At 48.1% G+C, this 16,791-nt stretch overlaps 1 protein-coding gene across 1 annotated transcript in view; it reads right to left on the reverse strand.

Annotated features, from left to right (window-relative positions):
- LOC122365224 (cGMP-specific 3',5'-cyclic phosphodiesterase-like) overlaps positions 1–16,791 on the reverse strand; it is a gene marked incomplete at its 3' end in the record, with an annotated part of 67,431 nt that overhangs the window by 15,578 nt on the left and 35,062 nt on the right. The window contains exons 12-13 of the mRNA XM_043336228.1: positions 14,257–14,362; positions 13,898–14,041 (exon numbers count right to left, since the gene is read on the reverse strand). Of these exons, the coding sequence (XP_043192163.1) occupies positions 13,898–14,041; positions 14,257–14,362 (250 nt within the window). The remainder of the gene's footprint in view (positions 1–13,897; positions 14,042–14,256; positions 14,363–16,791) is intronic.

The following is a 16,791-nucleotide window of genomic DNA, read 5'->3' on the forward strand; positions in this document are numbered from 1 at the left end:
GAACCCGACGAAAATGGAGCTGCTGGCCTTCTGGAGGCGGTTATCACGGCCCTGGCAAGCTGTCGGGCTCCGTCCGAGAAGCTCATCGGTCTCACAACCGACGGTGAGTCAGCAAATACAGGTCGGAATGCGGGGCTATGGACCAAGCTCCGGCAACACCTGGAACGGGACGTAATGACCATGTGGTGCGTCTGTCACCGTTCCGACTTGGCTATGGAGTCTGTGGAAGACACGGTGTCTGAAGTGCGAATGTGGAAGAGTGAGATGACAGGCTTGTTGTCTTACTTTCGCACTTCGAAAAAACACACCAAGGCATTGCGAGACTGTGGGGAAACCATGGCTTTCCCACCTCACTTCGAGGTCCGGTTTGCCGAACACCTGAACCAATGTTGCCGAGCCATCCTCACCAACATCGATGCGTGTCGGAAGGTGTGGAAGGAGATCGTGTCCTCAGGCGCAGACAAACGAGCTGTTGCCCGAGCCAATGGGATGCTGAAGAAGTGGCAGACTGGCGGGCAGACGTTCAGGCTCACGACTCTGATGCACGACATTAGCAGTGTCATGTCACGACTGCAGAAAGTTCTTCAGAAGAGTGAACTCACCTTGCCAGATGTTATGCAAGCCAGAGACTCCGCACTCATGCAGCTTCAGCTAATTGCTGACGGTCCTCTTCCCGGTGGCCAAGAAGAGTCGAGTGAAGGAGGTGCCTCCGCTGACGACTGTTCAGAGGCAGGATCAAGTGGCCGCCGGCAAGTCGTCAACACGAATGTCTCCTCGTCCAGAGACTACTCGGCTGTGCGAAACGACACGGTACGGAGCATCGTCAACTTCCTTGGAGAGCGACTGGATATCGAGCAAGAAGAATTAGTTGCGACCATGCTGAAACTCGTAGAAGCACCTTCTGCGCCTGCTTTCATACGGGTGGGAACAGAGCTAACTCGAGGTCTGTTCGGGCAGGCCGGTGTGAGTGATCTCGTCACTTCTACCTGCGACCATTGGCCCGCCATGTGTTCTGCCCGTGAGGGAGTCGCGACTGTAGGTGGGAAGCTGCGACAGATGTTCGCTGCTGCGTCTGGCACATGTCAGAAGCTGCTGGGCAGCTTCATTGCTGTGGCGCCGCACAGCATGGGCACAGAGCGTGCAGTGTCGCACTTTAACGCCATCAGGTCCCACCATCGGCTAAGCATGACAAACGACACTGTAAATGCCCGGCTACACCTAGCTCTGAATGGAGTGGGTACCGCGTCATTTGATCCTAGGCCAGCCGTCGCGCGGTTCCTAAATGACAAGGCAAGGCGGGAGAAAGTCCCGAACCTCTCCGTTTACACGAAGCGGGCCTTCGTGTCCAAGTTCTTCCGCACCTGTGGCAACGTTTAGTCAGTGGCTGCTGAGTTGAAGAAAAGTAGCTTGCTGGATGCACGCAAAGTCGCAAAGTGAAATAAAAATCAGCGAACTTGTCTTGTCTCTGTCTGCCAGTCCCTGTCCAAAAGACATTCGAAATGACTGATAAGACCGTGATAAGCCGTCCATCGTAAAGTTCTCTGAGAGGCTGAATGGTAAAAAATGACCGACTTAAAAAAGAAGTGTAGCGGGACCGAAAAAGCTATATGGTTTCTTCTTTCTGTACTGAATGCGCTATTCATGAGCGAAGAAGCACATCACTGAATTGCATATGATGCCTATTCTTGTATTTGCGGGATTCAACCCCGCCCTCGAAATATTTTTTTATGAGGCCCTGCCACCATAACGCTCAACACGGAGAAGAGAAGCATGGTTTTTACGTTTCTTATCGGTATCTTGGTTATTACTGTCTGGTGGGGTAAGTGAGAGAAGTTACAAACTTACGTACATAAAAACATGGGTCGGAGGGCCTACTATTTTTAGTTTTAAAAAGTGGTGTCAGGGCTCAGTGATGAAAAATAAGTGGCCTAAATCCAGGGAGAAAACAGGATTTGGGGGTACCCTAGATTTGGCACCTGGAGTCTCCGGCCCCCCCAGTGAAAATTCCTTAGACGAGGCCCTGAAACGAACACAGCCCAAGGGAAAATTTGGAAAGTCTTTGGTCGTCTTAAGCAGTCTGATTTAAACGTCGGAAAGGATTAATTTCTTTGCGGTATTTAGGCAAGCAAGTTCTTTGTACATTACCAAGTAGCAGGTGATACAGCAAGCTGGCAGGTATTTTGGCAAGTTCAACAAGTTTTTCGCGAATATCTAAGCTTCTAGACGTCCGATCAACACGGGACAAACACCAATCGGTCCCAAATTTTCTCCTTAATCATTTTATGGCCAACGCGACGCGTAGCGAGCCAAGATATCTATACCTTTGGCAGGTTTTCAGTACATTAGCAAGTTTTCAGTACATTACCAAGTAGCAGGTGATACAGCAAGCTGGCAGGTATTTTGGCAAGTTCAACAAGTTTTTCGCGAATATCTAAGCTTCTAGACGTCCGATCAACACGGGACAAACACCAATCGGTCCCAAATTTTCTCCTTAATCATTTTATGGCCAACGCGACGCGTAGCGAGCCAAGATATCTTGTATCTTCACCATTTGCGATACAACTTGCGTATCTACTTAGCCTACGATGTGATGGATCCCTCCAATATCTGTTCCGATTCAACTTACGTTTGATCGCAACTGCGAGGTGCCTTGCGATCACATGGATCCCCCCAGCCAGAGAGAGGCTGATAAGTAATTGCGTGAAGTCTTGGCAATTATTGACGGGCATTTTCGGTTCGCAATCTAAGTCTAAGGCTGGGGGGATCCACGTGATCGCAAGGCACCTCGCAGTTGCGATCAAACGTAAGTTGAATCGGAACAGATATTGGAGGGATCCATCACATCGTAGGCTAAGTAGATACGCAAGTTGTATCGCAAATGGTGAAGATACGAACTAACTTTACGAATCTTCTCGGTCGATCGGAAGGCCGATCGTAGCGAAGCTTTACCTCTTTCTCAAGAGAAAAATATAAGAAATTTTCAAAATTTTCACAAAACCGAAATATATGTTAAACAAATATGGTTGATGAACACGTGTGCAAAATTTGAAGTCGATTTCTTCAAAAATGGCTGCGCTAGAGCGTTTTAAATTTACACGTTGAAAACGGTCACTTTCACGTCACTTTTGTAATCACTTTTCTCAATTTTGAAATTTAAAAAGTGTTTTGGACAATTTTTCGCGTTAATTGCGAAAATCTGACCAAAACATGTATCGCACCATCAATGATCCGATACGCCATCAGAGGCCGCACCGCGGACAGGTGGGCGCGGCGATACCTAGGCCGCGTGGGGGTTACACTGGTGTTCGGGAAGGGCTATGTCAACGCGAGGCAGGCCGCGGGGGAGCCGGTTGCGGCGCCGGTCCGTATTTGTCGGCGCCTAACAGTGCAGCGGTGCGTTTATGGCGGAGGGAGGGGAAGCGGTGTAGTGTCGGCAAGGCCGCACACAGGAGAGGGCACACGGGCCTCCCCCCATTCGAGTTGGGGCCCCTAATCTTTAGACCGCCGAAGACCATGTAAAATGAACTGAAATAATGATTGAAAAGACCGGGAGGGCCCATCCCGTTCCCCAGCAGGCCCATACGAGTCCATAAATGCCCAGTAGCGCAGCCAGGGGTATTGTGGTGAAATTTCACTGGCCCTCAAAAGACCTCAAAGGGCCCACAGATGGGGTCACCGGGTCCTCAGATGGTCTCGAAGGGCCCTCGGTTAGCGTCAAATGGCCCTCATCTGGTGTCAAAGGGCCCTCAGATGGCCAAATGAAGGGCCACATTACAGTGGCGCGGGAACTTCTTCCAGACTGGGGGGCTGAACCATAATAGAAATCAACCTAGGGTACCCCCAAATCTAGTTTTCTCACCGGTTTTAGGCCACTTATTTTTCAGACCTTGGCCTTTTCAACAACAAAAAAAAACACGAAAATATTTTCAAAAACTGAGGTATTCCGTCTCAGCTGAGTGAAGAAACTACCGTTTTGGCAACCTGGAGTAAAGGTTTTAATCTGCCAAATGAGTTGCCAAGCCAGTGAAATAGGTGGATTTTTCACTTACATGCTTTCTTCCTTTGTGACCCACAACCCCTAATTTGGGGAAGACAAGCTGCCCAACGGTTCCTGGCCTCATGAAACGTTGTGGGACACCGCCCCGACGGCCGCAGAGTTGTGGGGGCAAGCTTCCCCCACTGCCCCCTCCCCCGGTTCCCGCGCCTATGTATGAATCTATGAAATTATGTTGGTAGATTTCCGATTTCGATTCCTCCAGCTGGGGGGGGGGGGGGCTCAAATACATTACGAGCCCTCCCCCAGCCGAAAAGCTGGGGGGCTCAGCCCCCGCTAGCCCCCCTGTTCCCGCGCCACTGGGCCACAAGATGGCCTCAAAGGGCCCTCAGATGGGTTCAAAGGGCTCTCAGCCAACGTTAAACCTACCTCAGAAGACCTTAAAGGGCGTCAAAAGGCCCTAAACCTGCGTCAGAGGGCCCTGAGCTCGCGTCAAACGACCCTCCGAAGGCCTTAAAGAGTCCTTAGCTTGTGTCAGAGGGCCCCCAGCTGGTGTCAGTGAGCCCTCCTCAGCTGGCGCCAAAAGTCCATCTGAAGGCCTCAAACGGTCGTCAGCTGGAGTACAACGGTCCTCAGATGCCGTCACGCGGCCCTCAAAAGTCTCAAGGAGCCCCTATAAGGTCTCAAAGGGCCCTCATTTGGCCTCAAAAGGCCCTCCGCTAGCGTTAACCGGACTTCAGAAGGCCTTAAAGGGCCCTTATCTGGTGTCAGAGGGCCCCCAGCTAATGTCAGAGCGCCCTCAGTTGGCGCAAAATGGCCATCAGAAGGCCTCAAACGGTCCGTAACTGGAGTCCAACCGCAACGGTTCTCAGGTGGCGTCAAGCGGCCCTCAAAAAGCCTCAAAGGCCGCTTGGAAGGCAGCAAAGGGCCCTCATATGACCCCAAAGGGTCCTCTGCTGGCGTCAAACGGACCAAAGAAGGTCTCAAAGGGCGTCAAAGGGCCCTGAGCTCGTGTCAAATATAAAAGCGCCCTTAGCTGGTGTCAGGAGGCCCCCAGTTGGTGTCAGCGTGCCCTCAGCTGGTGTCAGAGAGCCCTCAGTTGGCATCTACTGGCCATCAGAAGGCACCAAACGGTCCTCAGATGGCGTCCAACGGTCCTCAGCTGACGTTAAGAGGCCCTCAAAAAGGCCTCAAAGACCCCTCGGCTGCTGAAGAGGCCCTTAGCCTCAAAGGAAACTCAAGAGACGTTAAACGGTCCTAACAAGGCTTGAAAGGGCCCTCTGCTGGTGGCAAAGGGCTCGCATATGACGTCAATAACAGCTTTGTCAAAAACGGACCTGAGAGACCTTGCCGGTCCCTGGTTATAAGGGACTCCTGTCTCTTGCAGTAACCTGAGTGGCCCACGTTTACTGAGAAGCCCCTGGTTATTGAAGGAGTCCCTGGTTACTGGAAGGACCCCTGATTATCAGAGGGTTCCCTGGTCACCTGGTGGGTCCCTGATCAATTGAAACCTCCCGATCATCTGACCGCCCCCTGATTGCCTTGGTCTTGGCGTTGGCGTACAGTTTAAAGTCGTCGGCACACTGCGGCCTCTTCTTTCTCAACAAGTCCCTCTATTTCTTCTGCAGCGAGGGCGATTTCGTCAAAATACTCCTCCATCGCGAAGCCTCGTGCGCAGACGCAGTCTTCGGGGCGCTCGCTGCGCCAACTCTTGAAGCCAACTGACGGGCTCCAAATGGAACAGATGGACTCCGAAACGAACATGGGAATGCCGACACATGATCCCTCCAAATTTACAGAGGAGGAGATGTCCCTGACAGCCTATTTGCAATAAGGGTCACTTTTACACTATAGACGTATGGGGAATTCGACCTTATCGACATGGTACTACGAGGTCAGCTGATCTGCTTGGCATTTAAATCGTAGTAAAACTGGCATTTAAACGCTGCGAAACAACTTACGTACAACGTAGCTCCGATTTGCCGCTCTTTCTTTTTCATCCCTCCGATTTTCTTCCGATCAAGAGAAGTTTCGTACCGAGAGAAGTTTCGCAGCCACGTCCGATATAACTTACGATAGCACGGATCCCCCAGCCGTCTATAGTGTAAAAGTGACCCCTATTGCAAATGGGCTGTCAGGGACATCTCCTCCTCTGTAAATTTGGAGGGATCATGTGTCGGCATTCCTACGTTCGTTTCGGAGTCCATCTGTTCCATTTGGAGCCCGTCAGTTGGCGTCAAGAGTTGGCGCAGCGAGCGCCCCGAAGACTGCACGTCTGCGCACGAGGCTTCGCGATGGAGGAGTATTTTGACGAAATCGCCCTCGCTGCAGAAGAAATAGAGGGACTTGTTGAGAAAGAGGAGGCCGCAGTGTGCCGACGACTTTAAACTGTACGCCAACGCCAAGACCAAGGCAATCAGGGGGCGCTCAGATGATCGGGAGGTTTCAATTGATCAGGGACCCACCAGGTGACCAGGGAACCCTCTGATAATCAGGGGTCCTTCCAGTAACCAGGGACTCCTTCAATAACCAGGGGCCCCTCAGTAAACGTGGGCCACTCAGGTTACTGCAAGAGACAGGAGCCCCTTATAACCAGGGACCGGCAAGGTCTCTCAGGTCCGTTTTTGACAAAGCTGTTATTGATGTCATATGCGAGCCCTTTGCCACCAGCAGAGGGCCCTTTCAAGCCTTTTTAGGGCCGTTCAACGTCTCTTGAGTTTCCTTTGAGGCTAAGGGCCTCTTCAGCAGCCGAGGGGTCTTGAGGCCTTTTTGAGGGCCTCTTAACGTCAGCTGAGGACCGTTGGACGCCATCTGAGGACCGTTTGGGGCCTTCTGATGGCCAGTAGATGCCAACTGAGGGCTCTCTGACACCAGCTGAGGGCACGCTGACACCAACTGGGGGCCTCCTGACACCAGCTAAGGGCGCTTTTATATTTGACACGAGCTCAGGGCCCTTTGACGCCCTTTGAGACCTTCTGAGGTCCGTTTGACGCCAGCAGAGGACCCTTTGGGGTCATATGAGGGCCCTTTGCTGCCTTCTAAGCGGCCTTTGAGGCTTTTTGAGGGCCGCTTGACGCCACCTGAGGACCGTTGCGGTTGGACTCCAGTTACGGACCATTTGAGGCCTTCTGATGGCCATTTTGCGCCAACTGAGGGCCGGGGGCCCTCTGACACTAGCTGGGGGCCCTCTGACACCAGATAAGGGCCCTTTAAGGCCTTCTGAAGTCCGGTTAACGCTAGCGGAGGGTCTTTTGAGGCCAAATGAGGGCCCTTTGAGACCTTATAAGGGCTCCTTGAGGCTTTTGAGGGCCGCGTGACGGCATCTGAGGACCGTTGTACTCCAGCTGACAACCGTTTGAGGCCTTCAGATGGACTTTTGGCGCCAGCTGAGGAGGGCTCACTGACACCAGCTGGGGGCCCTCTGACACAAGCTAAGGACTCTTTAAGGCCTTCGGAGGGTCGTTTGACGCGAGCTCAGGGCCCTCTGACGCAGGTTTAGGGCCCTTTGACGCCCTTTAAGGTCTTCTGAGGTAGGTTTAACGTTGGCTGAGAGCCCTTTGAACCCATCTGAGGGCCCTTTGAGGCCATCTTGTGGCCATTCATTTGGCCATCTGAGGGCCCTTTGACACCAGATGAGGGCCATTTGACGCTAACCGAGGGCCCTTCGAGACCATCTGAGGACCCGGTGACCCCATCTGTGGGCCCTTTGAGGTCTTTTGAGGGCCATTGAAATTTCACCACAATACCCCTGGCTGCGCTACTGGGCATTTATGGACTCGTATGGGCCTGCTGGGGAACGAGATGGGCCCTCCCGGTCTTTTCAATCATTATTTCAGTTCATTTTACATGGTCTTCGGCGGTCTAAAGATTAGGGGCCCCAACTCGAATGGGGGGGCGGGGGAGGCCCGTGTGCCCTCTCCTGTGTGCGGCCTTGCAGACACTACACCGCTTCCCCTCCCTCCGCCATAAACGCACCGCTGCACTGCTAGGCGCCGACAAATACGGACCGGCGCCGCAACCGGCTCCCCCGCGGCCTGCCTCGCGTTGACATAGCCCTTCCCGAACACCAGTGTAACCCCCACGCGGCCTAGGTATCGCCGCGCCCACCTGTCCGCGGCGCGGCCTCTGAATGCGTATCGGATCATTGATGGTGCGATACATGTTTTGGTCAGATTTTCGCAATTAACGCGAAAAATTGCCCAAAACACTTTTTAAATTTCAAAATTGAAAAAAATAATTACAAAAATGACGTGAAAGTGACCGTTTTCAACGTGTAAATTTAAAACGCTCTAGCGCAGCCATTTTTGAAGAAATCGACTTAAAGGTAGTGTGCCACCTTTGAAAGATTTCCCATTTTATTTTTCCTAGGATAAGAAGCTTCTGTTTTTACCTAATATCGCAAAAAAAAAATCAAAAATGGGCCTGGAATAGTGCCTTTTTCGCCTAAAAGTTTTTCGGTTTTTAGATATGTATAACAACTGTAGTGGGCTCACCTGCAAACAGGCGTCGGGCAACAATCGCGAATGCGGCGCACTTGTGACAATAAGCAAAGGTCATTATAGTGTTACGACCATACGACGTACGGGAATGAGTTATCAGCTGTCTAATCGTAGACAACACAATGTCGAGCCTTAAACTGTAAGCCCGTATTGGTATTGTTTCTTTTATTTGGCTGTCGAACATTATTTATGGTTTGAAATATGATTTTATGTAAAATAATTGATATGAAAAAGCCGTCTCATAAGTTATGACCCCATTTCACCACACGCAAGTGGCAGAAATGACAATGATCAGCTGACGCATTTTTCTTGGCCGAAGTCAGAGCGCGCGGCCCGACGCACCACGCGTATTTGGAAATTCCGACCTCGACGAGCATCAGAAGCCACCTAACAGGCGTGTTCGAAACCGCAGGAGCTGATGATGAACGGGTTTATCGAAACTTGATTGGATGAGCATATCGGTAATAGCGATTTCAGTGTGTGCATTTATTGTTCATAGTGGTGTGAAATGTGGTTGGGGTACGACCGACAACCCGTCGGGGCGAATTTCGCACTGGGGTACTCAAAATTTGAAGAATTTAAGACGTTTCCATGAGTTTTGAAGGCATGGATAAGTTCTAAAAATCCGGTTCTCCTTATCTGGGCCATTAACTCCATACGGTCCAAGAAAGCTGGCACACTACCTTTAACACGCGCAGTGGAAGGGTTGCCAGTACTACGCCCAGTGGAAGGGGGGGGGGCGGATGTCGCCCCCCCCCCTAAGATCTCAGCTCCCACTGGAGCTAGAAAAACGAAATTTGGAGGGTAGGTGGGGGCCATGGGGAACTCTGTTGTGTGTGAATTTCATGACCCTAGGTCAATATCTTCAAGGTCAAATGAGGTCAAATGTGGTCAAATCTGCCATATTAGCGACTTTTTTGCGTTTACACGCCGATAACTCAAAAAGTTACCGGCCGATTTTCTTTTTTCTTTCACTATACAAAAGAACAAACATTTGTGACTATGTAAGGTGAATTTCTAGTTAATCCAACAATAAATATGGCAGTTAGAAGCCTGCTAAGGGTAAGATGTCGCCGGCTGAAGCGGCATCGGCCGACGCGGGAAATACGGCAATCACAATTTTGTGTTTACACACTCATAACTCAAGTAGTTACCGGCCGATTTTCAAAATTCTTTGACCATATGATTTCCTGCACATTTCTCAGTCTCCTCACCAAATTTGACGCGAATCTAGCACAATCAGCGGTAAGGAGCGCGATGTAAAGACGGAACCGTCCCGCCCCGGCACAGTCTACAATTCAGGCGGCGCGTAACGGCTAGCGCCGGCCGCCGCGCCGCCGCGCCGCCGCGGCGGCAGGATGTTTGACTTTACATCACTCTTACTAGAAAAGTTGTGAACCGATTTTCTTATTTCTTGCACGAGAAGATCTGCAATTCAATTCTGGGCAGGTAGCCAAAATTTCACATTAATATCATGTTTGCGGCGCGAGTTATTGGCGAAAAACATGAGGGGTGGGCGAAATCCGCCCCCCCCCCTTCCACTGCGCGTGTTAAAATTTTGCACACGTGTTCATCAACCATATTTGTTTAACATATATTTCGGTTTTGTGAAAATTTTGAAAATTTCTTATATTTTTCTCTTGAGAAAGAGGTAAAGCTTCGCTACGATCGGCCTTCCGATCGACCGAGAAGATTCGTAAAGTTAGTTCGTATCTTCACCATTTGCGATACAACTTGCGTATCTACTTAGCTTACGATGTGATGGATCCCTCCAATATCTGTTCCGATTCAACTTACGTTTGATCGCAACTGCGAGGTGCCTTGCGATCACATGGATCCCCCCAGCCTAAGGAACTGACGAAGCTTGTTTGAAGTCTGACGAATTATGCAAGTATGCAAGCCTGACGAAGTGCAGCACAGACGAACCACAATGCCAATTCTACATTGCTTCGCTAAGGTAAGTACAAATGCTGAAAAGTTGTCAATTGCTCAATGTTGTTTCAATATTTCAATGGTGGCTGGAATTGTTTGTCTAGGCCCGTCCATTAGTCCGTCCGTCCGTCCGTCCGTCCGTCCGTCCGTCTGTCTGTCTGTCTGTCTGTCTGTCTGTCTGTCTGTCTGTCTGTCTGTCTGTCTGTCTGTCTGTCTGTCTGTCTGTCTGTCTGTCTGTCTGTCTGTCTGTCTGTCGTCTGTCTGTCGTCTGTCTGTCTGTCTGTCTGTCTGTCTGTCTGTCTGTGTGTCTGTTTGTTTGCCGCAGGGGGCTGACCAGCGGTGTCTGTGGCGCTGTTTGTGTTTGCACACGGCTGTGTGTGTGTTTGTGTGTGTGTCTGTGGAAAGTCAATCTGGCGGTGCCAGTGGACTGCCGATTGGAGGTCAGCGCTGAGACAACACAGACGAGCCAATCGATCAGCGCGGTGGGGCACAGACCCGCCTAATTGAAGCCCCCGTCCGCAGCATGGCACAGCGCGGCGTAGCGCTCGCACGCAGCTGAGGTGCGCCAGCCGCGTTGTTTGAGCTATCCCCGGGCTTGTGCTTTTCCCCTTTGATCACCCAGTCAACGGGATAGCTTCTCGCTGACAGTATACCATTTTGGTGTCGACCTGGACACGCGTTGTTAAAGTGCCTTCCCGAGGAGCCGGGATAATCTGATGGATCGTCTGATCTTTGGTGAGGTATGAGAATGCAATGCAATGTGAAATGGATGCCAACACCGTCTGATGTATAGAATGCAACAGTGTTCGCGGCTTCTGACGAAATTGGATGAAATGTATGGGCCAAGTCTTGGGAGTGCAGGAGTGTATGCATTAGGAATTAGGATGGAGGGCAGTGAAAAAGGTCAATTGGATGACTGCATGCCTAGTTTGCAGGAAATGTGCTTCAGGCCACTTTATGTCTGGGCTACATATCTACAATATTACACTCAGCCGAACATGTAGCATAAGATTGCACCGATCTCATGGCATCCAGCTTATACTGTACTCACCTAGCAAACAAATAAACCTCACAAAGGCAGTATGCACGTTGTAAGCCTAGATGACAACATGAAACCTCTCGTACTGTACGAACAGCCGTTATGGATCATACAGGTATTTGTCACATTTTATCTCGGCGAACGATCTCCACAAATTTCGAATCAGCATATGTGCTTATGACAGAGCCGAGTCAATCAGTGGTACGGTGTGGGACTTCCCCGTTCCCGATCCACTGCCGATTCAGGGGCTCGATGTGCAATGTCCCAGGGTACCCCGAGTAATCTCCACTTGATTGGCACGGTCGAGTGGAATATGCAACTTCGTCTCAGTCCTGGCGACCGGTTGACGATAACTCGAGCGCTGGTGGTGAGATGGGTGCTCGATGTCGTTGAAGAGCAATTTTATCCACTTGTTTTTCTACAGGGACATTCCCATATTAACGTCACAAATCAGCGAAGTCTTAATCAAATGCTCGGAGAGCTGGTGTCATCTCTCTCTCCCATGAACGTCTCATAACGTCACCTGTGTGTCCTGGAGGCAGAGACGCGTGCTTCTCTTCATTGTCAGTGGTACATTTAAGTCAAAGTCAGAGGCAAAAAAATGTAGCTTGAGCGGTGAATGACAAACGAGTAGGCATGTCAATACGCATGTAAACCAATGCATGTACAATATTTAAACATGATTGATGATACCCGACCATCGAAATTCTAAAAAGTTACTTGCTTGAATAGTCGAAAGGAGATTCCACTCAATGATTGGAAGTGATGGCAATTTCCTTGAACAAATCGCATGATCGCTCCAATTTTGCTTGTTCTGGCCGTTAAACATAATTCTTAGATGGTGCATCCAGGTGTATGCGGAGCGGAAGAATAAAACGTTTTATCGTGAGTGAAGCTAATACCGGGTAGACACGCGATGGATTAGAAATGAGACAAATTAGCCACCCCTCACGCACATGAAGAACTACCATCAAATGCTTAATTAGTTATGCGCGTCAGTCCAAAACTCTAATCTGGTGGAGGCGACTTGCGTCGGCTCGACATAAATATCATCGTACGTATGCGAGGGATGTATCAGCGCTGTTCCTTACAAGCATCACGAATTGCACTAGTTGCTTTAACCCGCGCCGTGCTGGGGGGGGGCGTTTTTACGCCCCCCCCCTCAGGTTTTTCGCAAATATCTCAAAAACGGCGGCGCGCAGCGCCGCCGTTTTTGGTACACGTGTTCCTACATCATTTCCGCACATGTTGTGAAAATTTCAGACCTAGGCCGTTCAAGGTCAGGTCACCAGGTCACGTCAAGTGACCTTACCTCAGAAAAAGTTCAAAGCCTCGCTATAGCTACACCGACTGAACGATCACTTTGAAACTTTCAGCGATTGATATGAGTAACAGTATGTATAAAATGTATATCTCGGATTTTTGATATCTGTGACCTAAGGTCAGGTCAATTTTGCGACCTCTCCATTATAAGTCAATGGGAGAAAATTGAAATGCGCCTCTTTTGGACGAATATCGTTCAAAACGCTCTCAAACATCGGTTCATAGGTAAACATGACACACTGAATAGGAAAAATGCACCTGTGACCCCTCTGTGTGCCCCTGAGGTCATCTCAGGTCATGAACGGTCGCCAGCAGTTTTTTGGCTATAACTTTTGATAGAGACGTGCTAGAGCGGTGAAAACACGTCAGATGTGTTCAGCTCGACGATACGGATCGACTGATATGCAACATGACCCTTTTCGGTCAGGTCATGACCTTGACCTGAGGTCAAATTTTCAAAATGACCTTTCAAGGTCAACAAATAGTTCATTCGACGCGTCTCGACGAGAGGAGCACGATGCTGGCAAAAGTAATGTCATGGCGCTTATGAGTCAAAAGTTATTGACGAAAAAACGTTTTTCGTAAAAACGGCTATTTTTGGAGTTTTTGCCCTCTAGAGGCTAAACCGTTGACCTGAGGTCAAATCTGAGAACATTACTCAGAAAGGTCTGTAAAAGGGCTATCGAATGCGCTTTTCCGCGGCGCTGTAGCTCTATCGGTTCCCGAGATAGCCGTTGGCAGTTTCCAAAATGTTGAAATAGTCAACATTTTACCTTTGGTGACCTCTGGTGACCTGACCTTTGACCTGACCCAAAAAATGACCGAAGTGTTTTCGTCCTTATTTTTGACGCTCTTTCGATTGCCGCTTACCGCGTGTCGCTACGTGGCCCAGGAGCCGAGTTAGACGGGGGGGCGTGAAAACGCCCCCCCCCAGCACTCGGCGGAAAGTTCAGGCCACCAGCACGGCGCGGGTTAAATATTTTGTCAAAAGTACAAACTTGTGGGTTTCTGACCTGAATGAATATGCTCTTTGACAAACATGCAAGCTACAAGGTCCATTAAAGTGTCGTTAACTTCTGTTTAGGTTACTGAATTAGAACAGTTCCTTACCTCTTGATCTGATATGAAGCCGGCCATTTTGCCCGTTCTGAGCAGTGCAAACATGGTCTGTGTAACGTTCAGAGCGTGTCTCCAGTTGTGATACTTGACTGGACGGTAGTTTTTCTGTACGCTGAGAATCCAGCGGCAAAGCACCTGGGCGGAAACAGAAAACATCGTGAAAACGGACGGTGTGTGACTTACTGACGCCAAAGACAGAGGTGTTCCAAACTTGAGAAGAAAAGGATTTGCATGTCAGAAAGCCCTTGCAAGAAAGTACAAATTAAACGTGTCTGCGGTTGACAGCTTGCGTAGTTTTTATCCTTCCTTCCTACAGTCCCATATCCCGAGATAAATTATACATCACTCACTTCGTAAGGAATTCTGAACTTCTTGATCATGTTCATGTCCTTGAACATCCTGATGGCTGCCGTACACGTGTCCTTGTTGTCCAGCTCCATGTCATCAAACTGATGACTGAAACGCGCCAGACGCAGTCAACAACAGCACTACAAAAACAACGTGATAATTGATAGGGTGTATTAACAAACTTCCAGGCAATTACTTTGAAACAACATTATAACTTGACCAGCGGCGCTATTTTGAACCAGTAAATCAGCAAGTACTGAGTGAGTAACAACAAGCACTGCCAAGCATGACACGCTCCAACGACTCATTAGTCTATGAACATGTCGAGCTGAAATGATAGATGTCACGTGTCGACTGATATGTTTAGGTCGAGTTGCACAGCCCAGGTCACGTGTCCACTGACCTGTACAGGTTTAGCTGTAGTGCCCAGGTCACGTGTCGACTGACCTGCAGACATGTGCTTGGATCCGGAAAAATGGGTCTGAGATCCGATCCCATGGATCCCGATCCGAGATCCATTCAGATCATAGATCCAACCCCTCAATTTTGTCGAGAGATCTACTGGGATCATAGATCTGACCCTTCAATTTTGTCGCTAGATCCACTCGGATCATAGATCTGGCTCCCCAATTTTGTCGTGAGATCCATTGGGATCATAGCTTATAGGTGCTCAAAATGTTAACAACTTTCTTTCATAAGAAGTTATGAGTACCAAAGTATGGTTAGAAACAAACAATCTTATACAAAGGCCATATTAGTAAAGGCCATATTAGGCCAAGGCCATATTATCCAGTTGCATTATACAGAATACAAAATAAAGGAGGCTCATGACGGTCACAACTTGAGAGAATTGAGTGACATGAAGATTGTTCACAGTTCACATACCAACAGAAAAGTTTGCATTAACATTTAACATAGAGGTAAGTCAAAGTAATGACTAATGAACAATACATAACTAGGTACCTACCACATCACAATTCATGTTAGAATCTACATAATGATATTGATAAGACAATCTTGCATTAGACAACCATGAGGCTTTCCAGTTTCCAGCTACCACAATTGATTGATAAACAATAAAAGATCAAAGATGATATTGACACATGTGGCTTGGTTAGGTAAAGGTATTTCAATCTATTGAAAGAAATATTTGATAAAATAAACTGAGATATCTGAGATAAAAACAAAAGTATAAAAATATTCAACAGCCTGCGGAAGGGATGGGAAGCGAAATATCAATTGTAATGGCCTTGGATATTTACCGTAAAATGATTATTCAGTATCTAAATAGAACTCGTGACGTCATTTCAAATAACAAATGAGCTAGGCGTTTTACCTTCGAGTATAATGAAAATAAGTAAAAATCAAACTGGAAATTCAAAAGTCTGGAGATTTTTTTTAAAAGAATGTTCATTTTTTCTGCCTCACATATGTAATTTTACGATACGATTGCTTGTGAATATCATCTTTGTAGCGTTAAATTTAATGACGTAAGCGTAAGCTGAAACGGTTTTACATGTTCCTGAGCGGTGTGCGCCTTGCATCTTTATTTTATTCACTTTTCAAAAGAATAACAATATCTTACGTCATTAGTTTAAAGGGAGATAATGACCTTTTTCCACAAAATCTGAGTTAGGACCATTTTCTGACAAAACACAACAAGTTATAATGTAAATTAAAACCATTTTGCTCAATTCGGTACCTTGCCGCAAATATCTCAACTTGAGGTCACGTTAGCGGGGAGCGCTGAAAATGACCGTTGAATAAGTACTTACATCACTTTTTGGTACTTGCATGTAATTTTGTAAAATGAGCGAATTCCTTACATTTGATCTTCATCACATCTAGTTAGTTAATGGTCGTCTATAGTGCCTTCAAAAGATATTCATGGTTTGGGGGTGGTTTATGTCTAAATTTACGCAACTTTTTTTCCTGTTCATCATCTGACGCCATATGCTGCTATTTTAGTAGCAACGACTCAATTTTGAATCGGTCCCGCCGACTGCACAATAAAAGAAGATAGATACAACACTTTTGCGGCATCACTGAAAAACTTATGCAGTACTGTTATCAAAATTCTCATAACACCGTTCGACAAACCTGAAGTCTTCTTGAAATAAATATGCTTGTATTTTTCGCTTCAGGCTCTGACGCCAAAATAATGAATTTCGTAGTCGCAATCGCAAGATTTGGCTGCGTTTCTGGCGCATGCCGTTCATTTGTGGCGCAAAATAATACTTGGAAACAAAGAAGAGTAGGCACTATGTACCCCCGAATTAGAATCTAATTAATTCTAAACCGAATTAACTCTAATTCAAATTAGAATCCTTACAACCAAGCAACGACAAGGCGATAACATAAACAAAAACCCAAGCGTCGCTGTTTGAAACAAAAGCGCCATATACTGCGACTTTTTTATAGAGAAGGACAACGCATTTCGGTGGGTGTTACAAGTACTGCAAGTACTGCTTCTTTTTTGCAAAAATAAAAACCTTTTTCACATACGAAAATGTGCTAGGAAATTTTCATATTTTACA

Source organism: Amphibalanus amphitrite, unplaced genomic scaffold (assembly GCF_019059575.1).
Source record: "Amphibalanus amphitrite isolate SeventyFive unplaced genomic scaffold, NRLGWU_Aamphi_draft 000723F_arrow, whole genome shotgun sequence".
In the NCBI taxonomy this organism is placed as follows: domain Eukaryota; kingdom Metazoa; phylum Arthropoda; class Thecostraca; order Balanomorpha; family Balanidae; genus Amphibalanus; species Amphibalanus amphitrite.